The sequence below is a fragment of the Gymnodraco acuticeps genome, unplaced genomic scaffold, assembly GCF_902827175.1.
Source record: "Gymnodraco acuticeps unplaced genomic scaffold, fGymAcu1.1, whole genome shotgun sequence".
Lineage (NCBI taxonomy): Eukaryota > Metazoa > Chordata > Actinopteri > Perciformes > Bathydraconidae > Gymnodraco > Gymnodraco acuticeps.
The window spans coordinates 1524791-1546840 of NW_022989983.1; the positions used below are offsets into that span (position 1 = coordinate 1524791).

General features: G+C 41.1%; 1 protein-coding gene across 2 annotated transcripts; it reads right to left on the bottom strand.

Annotated features, from left to right (window-relative positions):
* Positions 1–202: 202 nt before the first annotated feature.
* On the bottom strand, positions 203–21307 carry ccdc120 (coiled-coil domain containing 120). Of its 2 annotated transcripts, XM_034212182.1 has the most exons (10): positions 20962–21305; positions 11839–11938; positions 10914–11044; positions 9701–9802; positions 9491–9611; positions 8561–8620; positions 7608–7761; positions 6958–7059; positions 5080–6108; positions 203–3139 (listed from the first exon to the last, which is right to left on the bottom strand). In XM_034212182.1, exons 2-10 carry the CDS (start codon positions 11885–11887, stop codon positions 3043–3045), a joined length of 1845 nt encoding a protein of 614 aa, XP_034068073.1. In that variant the 5' UTR covers positions 11888–11938; positions 20962–21305; the 3' UTR covers positions 203–3042. The 2 variants fall into 2 exon arrangements, with proteins under 2 accessions (XP_034068073.1, XP_034068074.1); XM_034212183.1 differs by lacking the exon at positions 8561–8620 and having other exon boundaries at positions 20962–21307.
* Between the last annotated feature and the right edge of the window lie 743 nt (positions 21308–22050).

Here is a 22050-nt window from a genome sequence, read left to right on the forward strand (position 1 = left end):
CATTTTCGAGCCTGAAACCTGACAAACAGGCTTGGGGCTTAACAGGTTAAGTTTGATGACATTAAATATAGTTAATTGTTTAAGTATTTTCAGGAATATTTCAAGTGCCAAGTTCCCCTATAAGTGTCAGGGCCTTGCCAGTGTGCATGCTTCCACTGTTATATTCAATATGTGTTACAATAAACGTGTCTGACTCATTGTGTGATGATTTCAACATGACACTTTATTTAGTAGAATGAAGCACAATCTCATACATACAGCATTAGGCCGGCCTATTTTGTCTTATTTCACAGGCCTGGGTATAAAGAGAGTAGGGAAAGAGAAAACTGCATTTAAATATCTAAAAAAAGAATAATCAACACATCACACTGCTGAATGAAGTGGTTTTAACACACATTACCAATTCCCGCACTGATGAGGAAGAGCTACAGTAGATATAGCTACAAAATGTTACAGGCTCATAAATATAGTATAGTTTGAATAAATTAGCTTCAGAGCTACATTTATTTCATTGATTTGCAACTTACAGAGTATATGAAAAATACATTTATGACCCCCAGTGCACACTCACAGCATGTTTGGTCTTTAATTTCAGGTTTTAACCAGCTGGAAGAAGCTCTATGAGGATGGATACTGAACACAGCAAAGAAACTGGGAAACATTCAATGGTGTGCTACAGCTTAGAGTAAAAAACAACATCACATATGACAAAGAATTACATTCAAATGAGTTTTGGCCAAAGATCGATTACAGTAAATGGAGGTAAAACGTTTAAAAAAATGTTGTCTAGACTAGAGGTCAGCAACCTTTATTTTCAAAACAGCTATGTTGCCCCACTTTGTCCCCTATTAAAGTTTGTCTGGGGCCGCTAACACAGCTTCTAAAGTGTTGTATATAGTTACATACAAAAACGTGTTTGTTGCATCTGTGAACTTATAGATCGACAATAAAGAAAAAGTTTAAAATCTATTCAAATGTATTCCTGTAATAACATAACAAGCAGCAAATTCTGTGTTCAGGATATGTCTTTCAAGATTACAATGTTTGTGGTTTGCTAATTTCTCACTATATAATCAACCATTGTTGGAAGTAGCCTACAAGCAAAGGAATCTATACACACAGAATTAAACTTTGCTTAATTTGGGACTTTTCTTTTTGTGGATTGTTATTTTCCCAAGGCCGGGGTCTAAAATGTAGGAAATGCCACCTCCTGTGCAACAAAAAAAAGAGAAATTGCTGTTATGTATGTCCATGTTATTTATTCTCAAAGCTACAGGGAGCCACTGCAGACGGTTGCCTCCCCCTGGTCTAGACTTAACACATATACTTTCAGTGTCCTTGAGGATTTCATGTAATATTTTGATCTTTCTGAAGATTACACTGCAGAATAAGATTACAAACATACATTATGATGCATTACTAAGATTTAAAAACATGAAAAGTTATTTTTTTGAAGTCCAAGCACATGAAATGAGCTGAAATCATTACAAATACAAAAAAATCCGCCAGCATGAATTCTTATTAACACATTTACTGGTATGAGACCCGCTCACACCGTCATTCAAACTGCAGCAGCCCTATTCTGTATTTTCTTTTACAAACCAATTAAATAGTGCTCACTTGGAGAGTGGGCTTATTTCGGGGCGGTTATTTTTGAATATATACTTATCATGTGGTTAGTAAAAAAAATGATTATTGTTGTTAGTACCGGAATAAAACAGCTTGAAACTCATCAGTACAATCCACGCAATATACAGACTAACATTCAGATAGATCTTCAGTAGATGTTGACACTTATTTATTCCCCCAATTTTAAAAAAACCCGTCTCGTTTGGTGACAATTTTCTAAGGAATTAAGGCTTAAGATGCTCATAAAGTGCTCCATATGACACTCAAATCCTCCATAACTAAACGAAGGGGGAAATTATTACATTATTGTCATACAGTCATGTGCTACTGCCTTTCAGAAGCTTTAACAACAGCCCTCAGGATCGTCCTAAAAGTGGTCAAATTGGTCGCTCAGCACAGAGAAAGCTACATTTTATGGCCAGCAGTACGCTGCATCTAGAAAACATACTGAACAATATACATGACATCATTCCAAAATACCCCAATTTGGTGACATCGTAAACTGCTTTCAGTTCTTTTTCGGATTACACTAAACTCACAAAAGCTATAGCGTTCACATTTTGAGATCATTAGAAAGCACTTTAAAGTTTTCTAACCAAGGTTTTTAAAACATTTAGGCACTCCCGTCTGCTACACCAGTATGTTACAGTTCATGGCCCCTGTCTTTTATCAAACGTGGAAAATACAAATGGCTGAGAAATTAAACGGCAGATGATCGACTGAAGCATGTTGTTTTTTTTATATAGTTTTACAAACACACATTCACTGGCATGAATTAATACTTTTTTTTAAATGATGGTGAGCTCATCTTTGTATATCACAAGATTCATGAGCAATAAATTACCTCTTTAATATAGCTGTTCTTTATATCTCAGAAGATACAAAATAGTAATTTAGAGTTGTATATATTCTGTAAAAAAGTATATTTCGGGCGTTTTCAGGGTTATCAGGAAGAATATTACTGCTTGTGTTTGACCAGAAATATTGATATATTAAGTACAGCATGACCATATTGTTATTAGATGCGTTGACTCCATGTTCACATGAAGTTCACTTGGGATCAGTTATAACACGGGGAACTAGCCAAGGCTTTTCACACTGTACAGCTACAGTTTATCACGTATTCCAGTCACTTTCTGCTGAGGTTGCCGTGTTTTACTTTGCTGTTGAGGTCACATTGTATCGACTCGTGTGGGTGAATGTGCATGTGAGGCTACAGTGTTTCTGCTTGAGTTTGTGTGTGTGTGTGTGTGTGTGTGTGTGTGTGTGTGTGTGTGTGTGTGTGTGTGTGTGTGTGTGTGTGTGTGTGTGTGTGTGTGTGTGTGTGTGTGTGTGTGTGTGTGTGTGTGTGTGTGTGTGTGTGTGTGTGTGTGTGTGTGTGTGTGTGTGTGTGTGTGTGTGTGTTCTGCTGCTTCAGACTAGGGTGCCTGGGTCTGGACTGGGCTCCTTTGGGGTCGCCTCTTGCGTCTGTGGATGAGGAGTCTCCTGATAGAGCGAGAACTCCATCGACCTGTTGGGGAGGAAACACAAATCAATCAAATACACTCTACGAGAGGCAGGAAGTGGAGGGTAAAACCAAAATGACAATACAGCATGAAAAATATGAAACATGGTCAGTAGCTTCGAGAGAGACGTCGTTGCAGGCAGGGGGGGGGGGGGCTGTGTGGGAGATAAAGTCCCTCTGGAGGGAACAGAGGAATTTGAGATCAGACTTGGATTAGTGTTGTGAGTTTTTAAACAGATGTCTTGCTGTTGTTTTACTTTTGTTGAAAGGGTCCCCCATTTGCGTTAATTCATCAAGACTTTTTTCTGTTCTTTGATTTATGCATCACAGTGGAGTCAAGTGGAACGTCAATAATTCAAGGTAACAGTGTGAGCCTTTGATATATAAAGTATGTCTCTAGAGCATTAAGGAAGCCTATGAAACTATGAGTGTTTTATGATTAGCATGCAGTCATTCGAGCGCCTGGCTGTTGGCATGAGGACAGCAGCAGATAATGCTGACCACACAAAACACAAAGACAAACAAAAATAAAACAAAGCACGGCTGTAAAGGTCACAGGATGATAGATGGGGTAGAATCACCGTCCTCAGCTGGGGACTTGCTAGCAGCTTCATGTGAGAAAGATGTCTAAGTATTCAGTGCAGAATACTGAGTCAGTGTATTTACAGACATGTATGCTGGTATTTATTGTGTACTAAAATGTTTTCTTACAAGACATACATAATTCCCCTTAGAGCCATTTTACTTTAATAAGATTGTTATTGTTTGAATATCTGCAAATATCTTTAGGTTATTATTAGGGCTGTCAGTCGATTAAAATAGTTAATCGCGATTAATCTCAAATTAATCGCACATTTTTTATCTGTTCTAAATGTACCTTAGAGGAATATTTTTCAAGTTTTTAATACTCTTATCAACATATGAGTGGACAAATATGCTTTATGCTAATGTTTATTATCATTTGAACAATGACAAATATTCTCATGAATATTAAACACAACAACCTCTGAACATTACAAATATTCGCCTCAATTCAACCTGGAACCTCTCTCATACAATAATACAATACAAATGGGGTGTGTGTGTGTGTGTGTGTGTGTGTGTGTGTGTGTGTGTGTGTGTGTGTGTGTGTGTGTGTGTGTGTGTGTGTGTGTGTGTGTGAGATAGATCGTTGGAGCTATGTGCAACTCAAGGCATATGCTCGAACGGGAGCTGCGTGGACGCTGCAATCATGTTGCGCACTATCCGTGCTGAGTGTGCTGACTTTTCGTACAATGTCCCACTGTCTGGCTTCCTGCATAAAGTCAAGTGCTCGGCGCAGTTGTGGCGAAATGTCGCTCCTCTGTTTTCATTTAAACAGCTCCATATCCGTTAGCGCAGCTAGCTAGCACCAGATGCTAACAACAACAATGCACGTAAGTCTCTCTCTCGCTCGCTCGGGCCACACATACACACACCCTCCCGGTCCTCCAGATGGCCAGTCGGTGCCTGCCGGTGAGCGTGGAAGTGTGGTCTGCCACAAGCGGGCGGCAGGAGCGGGGCTGTCAGCATCAGCTTGTAGATGGTATTTTAAACTCGATGCGCTCTGAAACTACGGGGCGGCCGAGGACAAAAAATACACATGCGTTAATCGCGTTAAAATAATTAGTGGCGTTAATTTTTTTTTGCGTTAACGCGTTATTAACGCGTTAACTTGACAGCCCTAGTTATTATCTTTTGTTGCTTTTGAATGGAGGAAGTTTTTGTTGATGGTGTGTGTTTTTATGCCGCCTTCATCGCTGAATAAATATGATGTGACTCAATGATACAATGATCTCCGCACCCGCAACCCCCACAAAGGACAGTGGCTTTTTATTTTAGAATCTGACTAAAACACCACGATACCCCTTGTATATTTTTTTCTTCCAATAGACATGCAGATTGAAAAGAGAAACATAAACACTGACCTCCCGTGCAGCGGGTGGCCGTGGAAGCTGGCTGACTGGGGCATCTGAGAGCGGGGGGGGCTTGCTGCGTCACCCTGGACTGACTGCTGGTGCACCAGCGGGTGGGGGTGTGAGAGGCGAGAGACCCCCGCCTCGTTCCCCTTCGGTGCAGCGGGGGGGTAGCCGAGGGCGTTCCTCAGGTACCAGTCCCTCAGACCCTCCAGAGCCAGAGCTTTATGTAAGCTCCGCGTTGAGTCTTCTGGGGTCGGGAGGGAGAACTGAGGGGGTCTGCGGCCGAAGGAGGGGCCCGACAGCTCCGTCTGGTAGGGGTGCAGGTTGGGGATGGAGGATGTGGTGGTCCCGGAGGCGGGGAGGGGAGAGTCGTACGCTGACAGCAGGATGGCGTCCTGGGGGTGTTGCTGCAAAGGAATAAAGGGTCCACAAGATTTGGTCCTGGTGACTTTGACCCTGCGCAGCTCGGCTTGGGACCCCCGGAGCACCATGGGGCTGAAAGGAGGCGCGGCGCTGGGGAGGTTCACCTGGGAGTGGGAGAATCCGTTGGCGTGGGGAGGCACTGCTGCGGTGGAGGAGCGAGGGGAGGGCGCATCCTGCCAGATCCGGCCTGTGGACTGGTACAGGTGGTGCTGCATCCTCTGCTGCTTCCCCCAGATGTAGTCCATCAGGAGCTCGTTGTAGCCCCCGCCCGCCGCCCGGTCGCCCATCGACAGGCGCAGTTTGGCCTGATCCACGTTGCCGTCGGCGTGTCTCTCGGGGCTGCCCAGGTGGATGTGCCTTAGCTTGCCGTCGGTCAGTGTCTCTGAGCTCTTGTAGGGCCCTCCTCGGGGGGGCATCCCGTTCCTTGGGGCCGGGTCGTCGGGGAGGCTCGATCTGTCCAGCAGGGCCTCGGAGCTGTTGCTGCGCCGCGCCCGGGAGCTGTAGGGGCAGCCGCGGCGGTCCGAAGAGGAGCCCTCCTGCGCCAGGGGGATTATGTAGGGAACGTCCAGGCTGCCGGACCACTGCTTCAGCCCGTTACCGCCTGACCCGTCCGACCTAAAGAAGAGACGAAAACAACAACGACATTAGGAGATATTTTTTTACTATATTTTTAACTACATTTTCTATTATTTTTAATATTTCTTTATGTTATTATATTTTCTTATAATAGTTCTCTATCTGTATTTTTAAATGTTTGTTTTACTTTTATGTATGCACCATGACATCAAGTCAAATTCCTCATAAGTGTCAACCTACTTGGTAATAAACCTGTTTCTGATTTCTGAGCTCGGTGTAACTTTGATGGAAGACTTGCTGACAGGCTCTCCGTAGCAGTCAAGAAAATATTAATATACAACCCATTTTAAATGAGTAATAGGACTGGTTGCAAATAGTATCTTGCATCAGTCTATTAGGGCCATTTAAAAAAATTGGAAAAAGTAGCGAATAAAGAAGAACTAACAAATATTAAAAAAAAATTCTCAAATGTTTTTTTATTGAAATATTTATTTACTACCCCAATCTCAGAGAGTATCCACATTTTTTTTCTGGTGAAATCAGGCTTCGACTTTAATCTCAATAATGAGTTTTTCACACAATTTAACGCTTTGTTTTGAATGTCCCCGAGTCACCATCGTAGGCATCTTTGGATAAAAAAAGTGAGTGAATCTAAATGTATTCTAAACACTGTTACTGCATTTCACACAAAATCAATTAGGAAGCGACATAGTATGTATGCTCAAACACCAAACGATGAGCTTAAGCCCTCGCTGCTAGCTAAATATGACACTAATCACTGTAACAACCTTGAAACTGTGTCTGAATGTAACTAAGTCATTAAGCTGTTTCTGAGCACACAGAGACCTCAGTGGGAGGGAGGAGCAGCGGCGATGAGCGGCACGTTACCTGACGTGAACACTGATGGGAGCCGTGCGAGCTAATAGAGGCGTAGCTGGAACACTTCTGCCTTCAATGTTAGACGCACTTCTCGGCAAAGAGTGAGTCGGGCTGTGGGAAGAGACACAAGAGGATCAGCAATGTATGATTATGATCACATTGACATGCAGAGGCAACTGAGAAATGCAGCAGGAAATGCATTTACTTTATTCAATTAGGGGACAAAGAGTGTTTGCAACCTCACTACATTACTTTTTAAACATATCAGCAGCATTTATCTCAGTATCCCATATCAATACTTATTTACCTTTTTTCAGCGATAGACAAAAACAAGTAAGAAATATCCTTAAAAGAGGATATATAATGATCATTTTCAGGTTCGCATTGTATGTAGTAGTGTAGCAAATAAACTAAATCAAATGTTTGGCTCTTTTAAAATGGCTATTTATATTTAATGTATGTAGACAAGTGAAGGACGCTGTTCCTCGATATAATCCAAGAGGTCAGGGTGTGGTGAAATGCAGGATTTTTTTGGAGGAAAACTAATTATATATCTTTTCAAATGTGCTCCCCTGTTTTTTAACAGTATAGCAAGTTCATTGTGACACATGAAGCAGACCGCACAGCTTGCAGTGTGGGGGACACTTTGAGAGACGAACCTGACGGAGCTGGTGACAGAGTTGCGGCGTGTCCTCATCTCGTAGTAGATCTCGACTGGCGACAGCTTCCTGCTGATCCTGTGGTCGGGGCTGCCCACTGTGAGCCGGGGCTGAGACAGAGAGCGCTGGTCCGCCACCACGCTGGGAGAAGACTCTTTATGGAGGAGAGAAACAAAGTCAAAAGTCAACTTTATTGTCAATCTTTCAGTTTGTGTGTACAGACAGAGAGATCGAAATACCTTCCCACAATCCCAAATACAAAGACATTATCACTGTTTTTAGAAGTAGGTAAATTCCACAGATGACATTTTTATATGGATTTTTTGTCAAAGCATTAAGATATTCATTGCTATCGGGATGTTAAGAGCATTCCATGGAATATAACAAAAAGTGTTTCTGAAATAAATTACATACCCCACATGTGCTATTTAACAACTGAAATGTGACTGAACGATCCCTCTTAGGACATTCTGCCACCAACACCTAATTGTAATGTATATTATTTATTTTTAATACAACTGAGTGTAAGTGTCAGCAATGCTCTGACGTTAAATCTTAATGGAATACAAGCCAGTACAAGAACAAACCACTTAGCACTTTTATTATGACAGTCACTTATTCACTTTATGACTTTAAGATGCAATTGTGTGTGTATTGTGTCTGAATTGTACTTTGTGCTGTGCATGGTGAGTGTAGTTTTGCTAGTGCGAAAGATCCTTTTCCATTTTATGTAAATGTTATGGACACTAAAGTCATCTGAATCTGAATTATTTGTGTGTCTTACCGTAAGTGACACCGAGGGATGTATTTTGAATGTGAAAAAAGCCTTAAAATCCACCGAGCTAATTCTACTGCCTGCCAACTACTGAGTGAGTAAAGCTGATTATGAATACAGATGTACAGAATCCACCAGAGATAGTTGTTGCCTGTCGGTCTGTGTTCAGTGGACTCACCATTATCATGAGATGTTGAGTCTGACATGGAGCTTGTACTCTCTGACATGACAGTGTCCTCTGAAAGACAACAAACCACAGATGATGTAGCAGGAAGTCTTTGTTCAACATAAATGCAAGTTAACAGAAGACATTTTAATTGAGATTTGACTAAAAGAGATTTTTTTTAAACTTTTTTCTCAAAGCTGTGAGATTTAAGTCATAATTCTGACTTTCTTCTCAGAAATCACAAAAATAAAATCACTTTTGGTCAGTGATGGCCTTAATCCTCTTCTGTACGAGTTTGTTTTTCAAACATTTAAAATGTTAATGACAATACAGCTTTGTCTTTATTCACTTTTAAGAGATATGTATTTGTTTCTTTTTAGGGGAGGCACTGCAGGTACATGTAGAAACACTTAATAATAAATAAATACTACATGAAACTACCCCAGGTGATTTCCTGTATTAAGAAATGTGTTTTTCCAGAAACGTTTTCTGAAATGTTATGTTTAATAATTGCAAATGAGGCCTTCTTTAATGTAATGGGACAGCTGTGGCTCAGAAGGTATATGGATGTCCTCCAATAGGAAGGTTGATGGTTCAATACCCAACCCCCAGCCCCCTGCATGTCAATGTGTCCTTGGGAAAGACACTTCGACACATGTCGTGATGTCATGGCCGACAGTGTGCGATTGTGAGCTTCCCTTAGCAGGTCGCAACTTGTATATCAGCGTCTTCCTCCGTATGAATGTGTGTGAATGGGTGAATGCTGACTTGTATATTTAAAAACACATTGAGGGGCTACAAAGACCGGAAAATTAAACATATTAACTTCTGGTGAATTTAGGAGGAATCAGAGTGTTTCTTGACATTTTTCTTTATGACTACTCTGAAAGAAGAAGCCTTGATATTATAAGATCCGTGGAAGTATGTGTGTTGTTTCTGTACCTGTGTGACAGCCCCGATGAACCGTCCTCTTGCTGTTGGGGATGTTTCGGTCTGACTCCGAGTGTCTGTACAGAGCCCCGGTGAAGATGGCCTTCATCTGCTTTCTCTGGGCAGCCTCATCCTGCAGACAGCCGGCCGTGTTAGACCACGAGTACACACAGAGGTACAGCTGCTGCGTAAACACTATTGATATTCAAGGTGTTGACTTACCTCTGCCTTGGTGTTGGGCGGCAGGCCAGCTCTGCGCTGCACCACTGGGGGTTTCTCTCCCGTTTCCAGGGGGAAAGCATGTGAAATCTTTCCAGTCAGCTCCTGCAGAGGCACATTCATTAGCCCCAAGAAACTAAAATCCATCTTCTCACCGGCCAGGGAGCTCCAAAGTGTTACATAAAATGACACCACTTAACAGATTACTTTAAGTCTCAATAAAAAACCTCCTCTTAAATGGTTGACTGCACTGAAATAGAAGCCATAAATATTGTTTTTAACAGGATTCACCACTAAAGCAGTAACAGAATAATTGTGCAGATGAGAAGGGGTTTAAACTTCTAAAATAGCGACACTGAAAACAGAGAAGACTAGTTGTGAATCCTAAAATAGAGCATGTTCAGACACCATACATCCAGTGACTATACATCCAGCTGAAAATTAGGGATGTTTAAAACAGCTCTTCATGAAAAGCAGAGGCAGGTTATTCTAGATTAGGAGGGGTTGACAACAATCAGGCAAATCAAATATGCAACCAATTGGACAGGATTAAGAAAAACTGGTTGCCAGGAAGATTTTACAACAGCATATAAAAGTCAAGTAGAGGTATATAAAAAAACATTTCAAATATGTAACGAGAAGAAAACCGTAGATATTACATAAAGTAGTAAGTTAGAGAAAAATAACGAATATTTCAGTGTTTTTCTTGTAAATGTACCACTTTAATCTCCAGTATAGTTGTTGTTTTTTCGAGTAAAATTAGGCTTTGACTTTAATCTTAAAAACCCTGAGCTTTTTCTCAAAATATAATCCTTTTTTCTGTATCTACATTGGCCCAGATGCACTGTTGTGGGCATTTACATTTAGAGGTTCATAGTTATGTTAACAATCTGTAAAAACATTAGTAAAATCCAACATGAACCAATTGTAGTCTAAACACTTGATACGTATTTAAACACATAGATTTACCACTTCTCCAACCACTAATCTCCAGTATATAGTTGTCTTTTTCTAGTAAAATTAGGTTTGAGTTTAAAACCCAGAGCTTGTTCTCAAAATATAACTCTCTTTTTACCAACAATGGTCCTAAAAGGCTGCATGTTCCGTCTTCAAATGACAACATGAACAAATTGTAGATTACATAAACACTCGATACATATGAAGTAAGAATGTGTTGCCTGAGCCACATTATCTTTGTGAAGTGAGAGCTACTCACAGCTTCCTGCAGACAGACATGTTTGAGCTCTCCCTCTCTGGAGCTGAGCAGAGCCTCCAGGGCCTGCTTCCTCTCCTGCAGCGCCGCGACCCGCTCCGCCTGCAGCTTGCTGTCCTGGCAGCCTTGAACATCTACACAACACAACACATGTAGTGCATCTTCAGAGGGACTGAATTCAAGTTTAATCTGTTATTTAATTTACAACAAATCCCAGGGAAAAAGACCCAAGGGAACAATGAATTAAGCCTATAGTAGCAAGTATTATTTGTGTATCCAAATCCTGATATATCATATTCCTCTGTCCATTGTTGTCCGTGTTGTTCTTTTATAACCTTGTTCATGACAACTGCAATTTTCTTTGAGTGAGGATCCAACATACACCATTTGTGAGCCATTTACTTATGTAGGAAACAAATGGCTGAGGATTAAAAGGAACAGACAGGGCAGGGAAGTTGCTTTAACCCTTACCTAACTAACTAACGTTGTTGTTTGTTTCTTTTTAGGGGGTTTGTGGACCAATAGAAAAATAGAAAACGACAGACTTCTCATTTTAAAACAGAAGGCTAGACATCTTAGACTAAATCACCTGCATGCAGATGTGCAAGATTCAAACTGAGACATTTAACTAGATTAAATATTTAATGTTAAATAAAAATGCAGTGTTTCTGTCTTACAATGGCTGCTTCTTCTCACAGTTTGATGTCGCTCACAGTTCCTCAGTGCTGTGATAAGATAATCTGAGAGCTGGGTCATGAACAAAAGGCCTTCACACATGCAACTGTTTTTTCAGCTGGTGGTTTCCTGGAGAAACACACTTTTATTTTCCTTCTGTTAGACTGTGAGAAGAAAAAACAAACCAGCCATTCCAGGCTTGTCCAGACACGAAAGTGTGTGTTAACACTGTTAGCGCGTCAATAGTACTCACCAGGAGCCCCCAAACCCATGGATGTGATCAGATGACCTTTGACCTCCATGCGATGTAACTCTGGGGACTTTACAACTCTCGCTCCGAGTCACGCCCTCACCTAAGGGAAAAAGCAAAGAGACTTAGCTGCTGCTGAGATGGATCAGCAAAATACGTTCAGGTTTAGATGTTTTTCTTTCTCTGATCTTGCAGAATCAGCCATGTGTTTTCTCGAGGTCTAACGGTTGCATTTTTCAAGTCAGCAGTAGATAAGCTTTGGTGTCAGGTTCCATCAGGGGGAGCTACTGCAACTCTGTTCAGGTGTTTAAAGCCTTGAAAAGGTTAAACAAATATAAACACATTACTAATACAGCTTGAAAGAAAACAGTGGAACATTGATTTGAAAAATGGAGATAACTAGAAGGATACATTTTTAAATAAAGAATGATACATTATAGGAGACGTACAGCCTGAATTTTCCATTTGGTTATTATTTAGGCTAGTTCCATTCTTGTTTATTTTTGAAATCTTTCTTTATTCAGTAAGTGGACAGCTGATGTATTCAACTAAAATATTGTGTTTGTTTTCAATGAATATATTAAACTAAAACAGCATTTGTAAACTATTCTATAAGCGTTTTTGATACATTCTTGATACTAAATATATTGTTTTCTTTTAATATAGGGTTAGATGTGTGGTCTTACATAATACACTTAAGTAAGAGGCATCGTATTGATATCCATTTTATCTTGCATCTATTGGCATTGCATTCGATATTGACATTATCCAAAAGTAATCAGGTTACATTTCTTTTAAATTGTGATTCTTAGATTAGTTAACTGATTACATTTTTTCACATGTAACTATTGTGATGGAAAGCATAGACTCCCAACCCTGACTAAAAGCAAAATAAATCCCAGATTTTACATTACATAAAGTAATATTAATAATAAGCATTCAACTGGTTTTAATAGAAGATTTAGAAATGAGGACGGGGGGCGTGTGATGCAGTGGGTTGTGCGTTGGTGTTGGGATCAGGGGGTCACAGGTTCAAACCCCACTGCAGTCAGCATGTCGTTGTGTCCCTGAGACACTTCACCCCAAATTGCTCCTGTGGGGATTGCACACAGTATTGAGTATGTAAGTCGCTTTGGATAAAAGCGTCTAACATGTAAAATGATCAAAAGTTTGGATGATAACCTTAGTTGCCCCTTAGGGCTTTTTGAAAGTAAGTAATACTCTAAAATTAGCTTTCAGTTTCAATTAGCCACCAATTCATTTGCAAAGAGAAGGAAGCGAGACAGGATAAGAAACATTAATAATGTATGGGCAGAAACAGAGAGGGAGAAACCTAAACCCTGAGTGTTTTATGTTTTAATAGCTACTGGTACAAAAGAGAAAAAGAGAAAAAGAGAGGGACCCAGAGGATTACAGCCAGGAGCAAAGTGATGGAATAAATAAAAGAGGAAGCTAGGAGGAATAAATGCAATGTTCTGCAGAGTTTTCCTCTTTCCAGTCGCCATAAATATCAAGGTTTACAGGAAATTCACTTTACATGGGATTGCATTTAATATGTTTTATAGCTTTTTCCATATCAGATCATCTTGTATAGTGCTAAGAAAAATAAGCTGTTGCCTAACATTGACCCTATAAAAAAAACAACACAATGCTGCCTTCAATTAAATGTAGCAATTTAGCAATGAATCATGTGCACTTTTCCCCACATAACCGAGGTTCATTACAAACAAAACCTCTTCCCTAATTCCCAAGAGAGACTCGACATCCAAAAATAGAGATTGCGTTTTCTGCCAAAAAGCCTCTCACTCAACGCTGCTCACAAATCGCTGCCATACACAAGCATCTTGCCAGTCGGGTAAATCATAAAACGACTCCATTCAACCCCTTAGATTTCTAAAAGGAAGGCCTCGAGGGCTTAATCATGATTTACCCGTCCAAAGACTGCTTCTGCCAGCATCCCATCTTTCAAAAGGAAACATTTATCTATCAGCTCCTCTGAGCAGCTGCCTCAAAGCTCTGCACATAATCTACCAGATTCTTTTGCTTTTTGGGGGCATTTAAGGCCCCGGCCACACAAGGACGAAAACGGTCGTTTGCGTTACTGTTTAGTGTCATATAGACCGTTCGGCCACACGAGGACGACCGAATACGGCACTAAACGACTGCGGAAACGATAACGGGTCACAAGGTGGATAGAACGGCATGTACGCAACGCTCTGGGGGATCCAACGGCTCCGTGTGTACGCCCTATACGATCATTTTCTGATAATGATGAGGCAATAGCCCCGCCTCTCCCCACCTCTGCTGCTCACCCCCGCGTCAAAGTAAACTGCACACTGAATTCAGATTATTTATCTTTCTCTCGATATGGACCTAAACGCGAGTGAAGTCTAATCTGACAGGACGGAGACACCTCTCAAACTAAACTAGTTATAAATATGTTTATTTTTACTGTCGGCCGAGTCACTCATTACTGGATCAGCTGCTGCATGAGACAGACACTGGCGCTGTCCGAAGAGAGGGAGGAAAAAGAGAGGCTCCGTGTATTTTTATTATTATATTATATAGAGTCGTTATTAATTTGTTTTAAAGCTCAATAAATAACAAAGAAGACCTTTGACCGGCACTTTTGTAATTTTGTCCGGAAGATTTAAACTTTAATACACGTTGACTGGCGAAAAACTCTGCCCGGTTCCCTCGGCCGCCACCGCGGAGAATAAACAGAAGGGCAACCATGACAACCATGCTTCTTCGCTGCTTTTGTGGAGGAAGTTACAGCGCCACGTACAGGCTCCTGCATATGTACTGCAGCTTCTCCAGCGGTTGGAGCTAAACGGAGCTGTCTCGTGTGGACAATCGCTTTTTTGCGATTGCGTTTGCGTTAATCCTATGCGTTTAGCCGTTTTCGTCCTCGTGTGGCCGGGGCCTAAGACACAGTTCTCTGTTTTCCTCACTCAAACAACACAAGGCTCACATTGTCTGAAGACATACTTTAAATACTTGTAGCGAGTTTGTGTTGGCTCCTGTCCTGGATCTGAACCAGTAACTGCTGTTTACTCCTGTACGTGTGAAAGCCCAGCATGCTTGACCTCCCATTGACAGACAAGTGTGAGCCTTTCACACAAACCAGTGGCAGGGTTATACGACCGCTGCTCGGACAAAAACTCATCACATGAACCCAGTTAAACAAAGCTGAGCCAGGGATAATCAGGTTTTAGGATAATCTAATAAACTGAGAAGGACTTTTCACCTGGGAATGTACGAGGCAGTGTCATGTCTGTTCTCTGCTGAGCAGCGAGGCTGAGCGGTAAACCTCCTGAGAGAAGCATTTGGGAGAAGACAGATAGAGACATTTGGTATTCATCGCAATGGTCGCCTGGCAGCTGGAGCCAAAAGGCTGCCCTGCCTCGAAAGAATGGCTTTGTCCAGCAACATAAACATTTGCTTGGATGCTTGGTGTTGTCCTTTTCACTCACTAAAAAAACGCCTTTTATCACTTTCACTACTTAGGCTACAGTCCTTTGACTTCAGTGTCCTTGGTTAAACGTTGTTTTAACATTGCTGCTCCAACTGGCATAGCTATTTGAAGAAAGAAATAACACATTCTTCATCTTACGAATAACAATTTAATTAATTAGCAACCAGACTTCATTAGCAATAAACCCCACTGGCTACAGTAAGAGCTAGTGTAGTAAATAGAGTAATTAAATAAGTAAACCAACTTAAACGTCAGTTACACAGCAGTATTATTTTTGCTAACATTAGCCATCACTATCTAATGAGGTTACTTGCTAACGTTTGAACATTAGTCACCATTGGCTCCTGTAGTACTGCTAGTAGCTAGTGGTGGCTAATGTTAGCAGACGTTAGCAAGTGTGTAACTGACATTACTAAGTAGGTTCACTGACTTACTTCTCTATCGGACAACACACACAGTTGTGGCATCTAGACAAAATGCACAAATGTCTTATTCCACAGCGTAATCCCACATCAACTTTCAAGAACAGCAGCCATATTAATGACATTCAACAAATATGTCTAATGTACCATCTCAATTTTTCATCAATTGAGGTACTAATGTGAAACGCCACAAAAAAAGACCTTTGGAAGAGTTTTATGATATCAACATGACTGTTTCTCTTGTTCAAATGTAGAAACCCCCACCAACAGCCTAACTGATGTTATTCCCCTTGTCACTAACTCCAATTTGCCAGCAAGACAGTTAGTTTGACTTTTTGATTTCTCTACAGTGGCTCCATCGGTTTTACCTCCCCAAGCCTTAATCAACCTCTTAAAATGTTATCAAGAACATGGGACCCCAAGAATAAAAGGGATGACCCCATTTTGATAATTGGAACAGAAAAGTGCCAACTATAGAATGAGGATTGTCAAAAGGGAAATGCATCGGAAAAATGTAAAATGGCACTATAATATGAACCAACTTTTTTTTACAAGATCCCTGCAAAGAGCAAAAACACAACAGTAGTGAGGGCTGAGCAGCTACTCATATAGGGCCTCTGGAGTTACCACAAACTCAAGTATTGCTTTAAGTAAAGGACGAATCAATCAGGTGCAACAGGTCGGGCCTCCAACCACGACTGAGTCTAACAAATGACACACCTGAGAGGATCAGTGGTCTCTCTGGCTGAAGTCAAGCGTTAAACAGCTTGAACATCTGGTGTACAGATGTGCGCAGAGGTACAGGTACAACAACATGAGACAGCATCACATTCCTGAGAGAAGCCTGCGGGAGAGATGGCGGGACAAAGAAGAACGAGATAAACACAGAGTTGCAGAGAGCGGCATCAAAGGAGGGGATCAGGAGATATGAGTACGAGAGAAGAAATGAACGTGATCATCAAACACATGTTGACTTAACATATGGGGGGTGGGCAATGGATGGGGGTGTAGATAGCACTGTGGGAACCGTGTTGATTAAAACATGAGCTGTGTGATGAGAGGGAGCTGCCCCTGTGCAGCGTGCATCACACGAATGCAAATCAGCCGCGAGTTTAATATTCAAGTCCGGCGGGCAGAACACTGAAGCCTGGAAGGTAGGTCCAATCCTGCCGTGTCCACACGACGAACTGCGGTGCCTTCACTTCACACATATTAGATCACAACATTCACAGTCAAGCTAAATTCCTACAGGCAACAGTTTTATATCCAGTTTTCTCATCCCCTTGATAAACACGATGCCTCGCAGCTCTTAAAGAGATTCACTCTCTTTGCTGTCAGCTTTTATTTGGCCCAGGAGTCCCGGGAACAGGCTGCTGTTGTCAACAGCGTTTATGTAACAGATGTATTCACGACTTACAGTACAGCTTGTCTTAAAGTGCAACTTCTGCAACAATCTGCGTATCTGTTGCAGGTGGTAGGGGATGCACAATGGGATTGTTAGTCTTTTTCAACAGGCTGTGTGGAGCAGCTGAAACATCACCTCTACCCTCTGCAGACAGGTGAGGCCGGCAGCCCTGTGTTGACTGTTGGTGTTGACACAGCTGCTACTGTTATGAATTTACACATGGTAACCAGAGCAGGGTTTAAGACTGCTTTGTGAGGAGGCACAACCAGGCCAATAGTGTTATGTTAAGTATTGCTAGGTTCCCTCTGATAAGGGTTTCAATGGCATGCCGGACAACAATTCACAAAAAAAGTCTGGAAAACAATAGTTTAATAGTTAGTTGTGAACACCTAGATATTGCTATTAATAGACAGTAATCCTAAAGTCAAAGTTGTGACTTGTACTTTGCGTGATTTGTTTAAAAAAATATTACGTGAAATAACACTTTTCAGAGACAGTTTCTGAGAAATAAAAAAGGCAGCGATGCACCAGGTTTATTCATGTAAAAGTCCAAATACTTTTTGGGTGAAAAGAGTTTATTTGCATTTGTGTTTTTACATTACTGCCGTCAGTTGATGTACCTCTTTCAAATATTCACTCTTCATGATCGTATACTTAAAGAGGCCCCATACGGCTATTTTGAGTTTTCACTCCTATAGTGTTTAATTGAGGTTTTTGAGCATGTAAATGGTCTGCCAAGGCTAAAATCCCAAAGTTCCCTCCAGATGGAGTTTCTCTCCCACACACTCCTCCCAGTTGAACTCCTTTGTTTGCTTCTGTTACATAGTGACTTTACTATGTAACACTCGCACTTCTATTGACTCCAACACATTGTACGGGACATCTCTAAGCGGTTGAAACTTGAAAATGAGTATTATAATATGTCCTCTTTAATTAAGCTTAAAGGTGGGGCATGGAAGTTTGAGAAACCGGCTCGAGATACGCTTTTTGTTATATTCCATGGAATGCTCTTAACATCCCGATAGCAATGGATATCTGAAGTGCTTTGACAAAAAATCCATAAAAAACATGTCATCTGTGGAAGCCGTGGCGCTGTAAAAAGCACGACCAATCATTTGAGCCGGCCCGGCTAAAATAACTGGATGGCCTACCTGCCTGTCAGCTTTCCATCTGTGCACAAACTTATCTCGTGCCCTCATTGGTCATGTGTGCGTTCGTGTGTGTTGGAGGAGGGGCTCTGTGAGGAAGTGGCAGATTTTTTCCGGCTGTGTATTTTCAAATTCTAGAGCACTCGAGCTGGTTTCTCCAAAATTACCTATTCCATCTTTAATGTATTGGTTGCTGCACTGTATTAATGAACGCACACAGTACTTGAGTAGATCCTTAAGACAGCATCACTATGTCCTGAATTCAAAATCCATTTGGAATTGGACATTGTTTTTAAATCAAATAGTGACCTCAAGTCTCAAAATAAAATTGAATCAAGATATATTAAAGAATTCACCCTCCTATTTCCAAGGAATCAAAACAAGGCTTATAGTGATGCAGACTGTGTAGCTTTTAAATATCAAACATTGCTTCAAATGCCTTCAAATGGCAGCCATTCAACAATTCTGAACCTCCCTCTGTTCATTTGTGAGAGAGCAGTAATGTGACCTTTATCTGAACGCCTCTCCGCGCCATTCAAAGTCCAAGGATGTTATAAATGGCCATTGGTCACTTGTAATGATGATGGGGAACTGAAATGTCGACATCTAAATGTTTTAACCTGGTGGGGGAAAAAAGGCAGATTCATGTTTCTGTATGATTAAGAGATCATTCGGGTTCAGACGTACAGCAGATTGCGTGCAGAGGATTTACTGAACTACCTCCACCTGAGCAACCCCAACCAAATATCTATGAAGGGCTTATGGAAGGTCAGGTCACCCCGCCCCCCTCTGGTGCTCTCTATATCCATGAAATACTGATTTATAACACGCTTATCGGCACACAACAGGACAGCTTAGCCCTGGACTGACCAATCGCGTGGCTCACCGTTTCTCCTCACCGGCCTTGACGCTCACCTTTGCCCGTTTGACACAGCTACCTATACAGCCGGTAGAAACAAAGCAATCCCGGTGATTCCCATCTACCTGGATCCTGAAAAGCTGAAGAGGGGGGGCGGGGGGGAGTAATAAAGAAAGGAATGCGGCTCTAACGTCCGAGGGGATTATTCCTATGCATTTTCCCTTTGCTCTGTAACACCTGGGGGGATTTCCGTATGTATTCCTAAATTGTTTTTATGTTTCCTCTGAAGCTGTAATCCGCCCCGTTTGGTTTTGGACGGAGTTCAGAGCTGCTTATGATGTACAGCCACAGCCGTGCGCTTACATTGAACACTAGACATGCATAACAGCTTGATCTGATTCTTTTGTGCCCTTTATGACTCGAGAAATGTGGGTGAATTCTCTCGCTTATTCCTGCTCTGGTATATTTTCAGCTCTTGATAAGGTCTGGGATTTGATTCCCTGAGCTCACACACCAAGACGTGTTTTCACTTTAAATCCGAGCAAATGCACGGGTAAGAGTTTTTTTTCTAAAAGGTTCTAGATCCAGATCAGAGGGGTGAGTGTGTGACTTAACAGACCCCCACTTAAACCTGCATGCTTGTCAGTCAACTGCTAGTGAACCAGATGCTCACATCGTGTCAGTCCATGTCTTTAGGGCTTCATCAACATTGCAGTGTCACCTTGGTGTGATGGCAAAATAATTGTGTTTGCACCAAACTGGGTCAATTCCATGGTGTTTGATTGAATTATAGCAACAGGAAAACCACGGGGAGTGCTTTGAAAGGAGAGTAGAGTGCCATGCTACCAATTTGCAGATAACAGCAAACAGCGTGGGGAGAACACAAACACCAACATGTGTCAAGAAACACTGAGCATGAATGGTCCTCCAGCTTCCCCTGCAATAAAACACCCAAACCTCTTTGTTAATTGCCCTGATGGTCCAAGAACCCTAAAATAGGAACGATCAGCACTTTGAATATTACTTGGCATCAAAATGGAATATCCTCATCAGAAAAAGCAGAGAGGTGTTTCCCACTTCTTACACCGAGAGGCAGACTAGCTGAGAATCAGCCTGAAGGCACTGACTGACCCACACAACACATACTGATGAGTTTTGTTTTTTTCCACATCCAGACAGACATGCTTGTTCAGGAATCCGTTATAATAACAGGGCTGCTGCATGGGTATTCATAAACGAAATCAATAAGGCCCATTAGGCAGCAGCACATAGCCTATTTTGCCCCATAATAACAATGCAGTAAACAGGAAGAAGTTGTGTATTCCCAAGAAGCATGACACATATTTAAAGCTGCTCATTTGAATACAGATGCTGTTGCATTTCCTGCCTGTTTAATGACACTGACAGAACATATACCGTTTTTAAGGCGCTGGAATAATAAACCTACAGCACAGATATATTGGATTTCATTCAACACAGTCCCTTTTTAATTTACAGGCGTGTTGTTTCATTTAAAGCATGTGCACCCCACATTAAGCCCGGCTTCTGAGGCTGCAGACATCTGCATAGTGGCTGCACACGGCAGAAGCACCGGCTGCTAATCAAACACTAATTAATGGGGAAATAACATATCGCAGGTGTGTCGATGACACTAATGACACGATGACAAACACGTTTTTTTACGTTAAGGTAAATGCCACATGATACATGTTATGGAAAATAGCGTCTCGTATGTAGGCTACGCTGTTTTTTTAAATAGAGAATATACTGATTATTCATTAATACGCCCCGTAAGGATGAGAAGGACATCTTACCAGAGAGCATGACCGATACCTTCGGAGGTCTCCATGGTCCTCTGTAGCAAAACCAAGCCGAGAAAAAATCATTCCTGCATCAAACCACAGGGTAGAAATCCTCCCCCAGGAGAGATTGATGTCTTCATTAATTAAACGTGCAGGAATACAGGGGAAAAAAGCCCTTCGTTCATGGTGGCTTCGTATCCCAATTGTAATTCAACAGCAGACCTGCTCTGGAGAAGAAAGGCTTCCCTGCTGCACCGGATGAAAACCCTCCGTGTTACACCGCCGATGGACGCTGTCTCACGGACGCCCCTCCCCGATGCTCCTGCCTCAGAGTGCGCCACTTAATCCCGTCAGACTGTTGTGATCCAGTTGTTGCATAGTGGAGCAATGACGCTAAATAATAAATAAATAAAAAACATGGTGGGTGAATTGACATGTGTAGTGCTCGAGTGGTCCCTCTCCACAAGTATTTTAAAAACAAAAATGTATGTACATATTTTATTTGTTATAGTTTGTATCTTTTTTTAAATCGTATTGTAAAATACATTTACATTTTCGTGTCCTTATTATCCAGTTAAAAATATATACGCATTTAAATTATTTATTTGTCCCTATTATTTCATTTGGTATGTTTTAAGTCTTGTATGCATACAAATACATTGTTTTTTATTATATTAAAACACATTTTCCATACACAATAACGCTGAACAGTGGTAAAAGAAAAACGTTATTCCTCCAATTATTCTGTGAAGATTTTCTAAAACAGTTTTACACTTTTTATATAATTCTTCTCTCGTTTATTGAATTTTTTTTTATATATGTAAAACTTGTTGTTTATGCTGTATCTTATTTTTTTGTCATAAAGAACATTTGGCTACTGAATATTAAAAAAAAAAAAAAAGAACATTAGGCTGATTTGAGGTTTATCCAATTATTTTGAAAAGAAATACTAAAATAGTTTTCAGTATAGGACTTTCTTATCCAGTAAACAAAAATATGCATAAGTAACCACCCTTTATTTGTTTTCACCTTATTTAATTTGATATGTTCAAAGAAAAAATGTATATATATATTACAGTAAATTAATTAAGTAATAGTTTA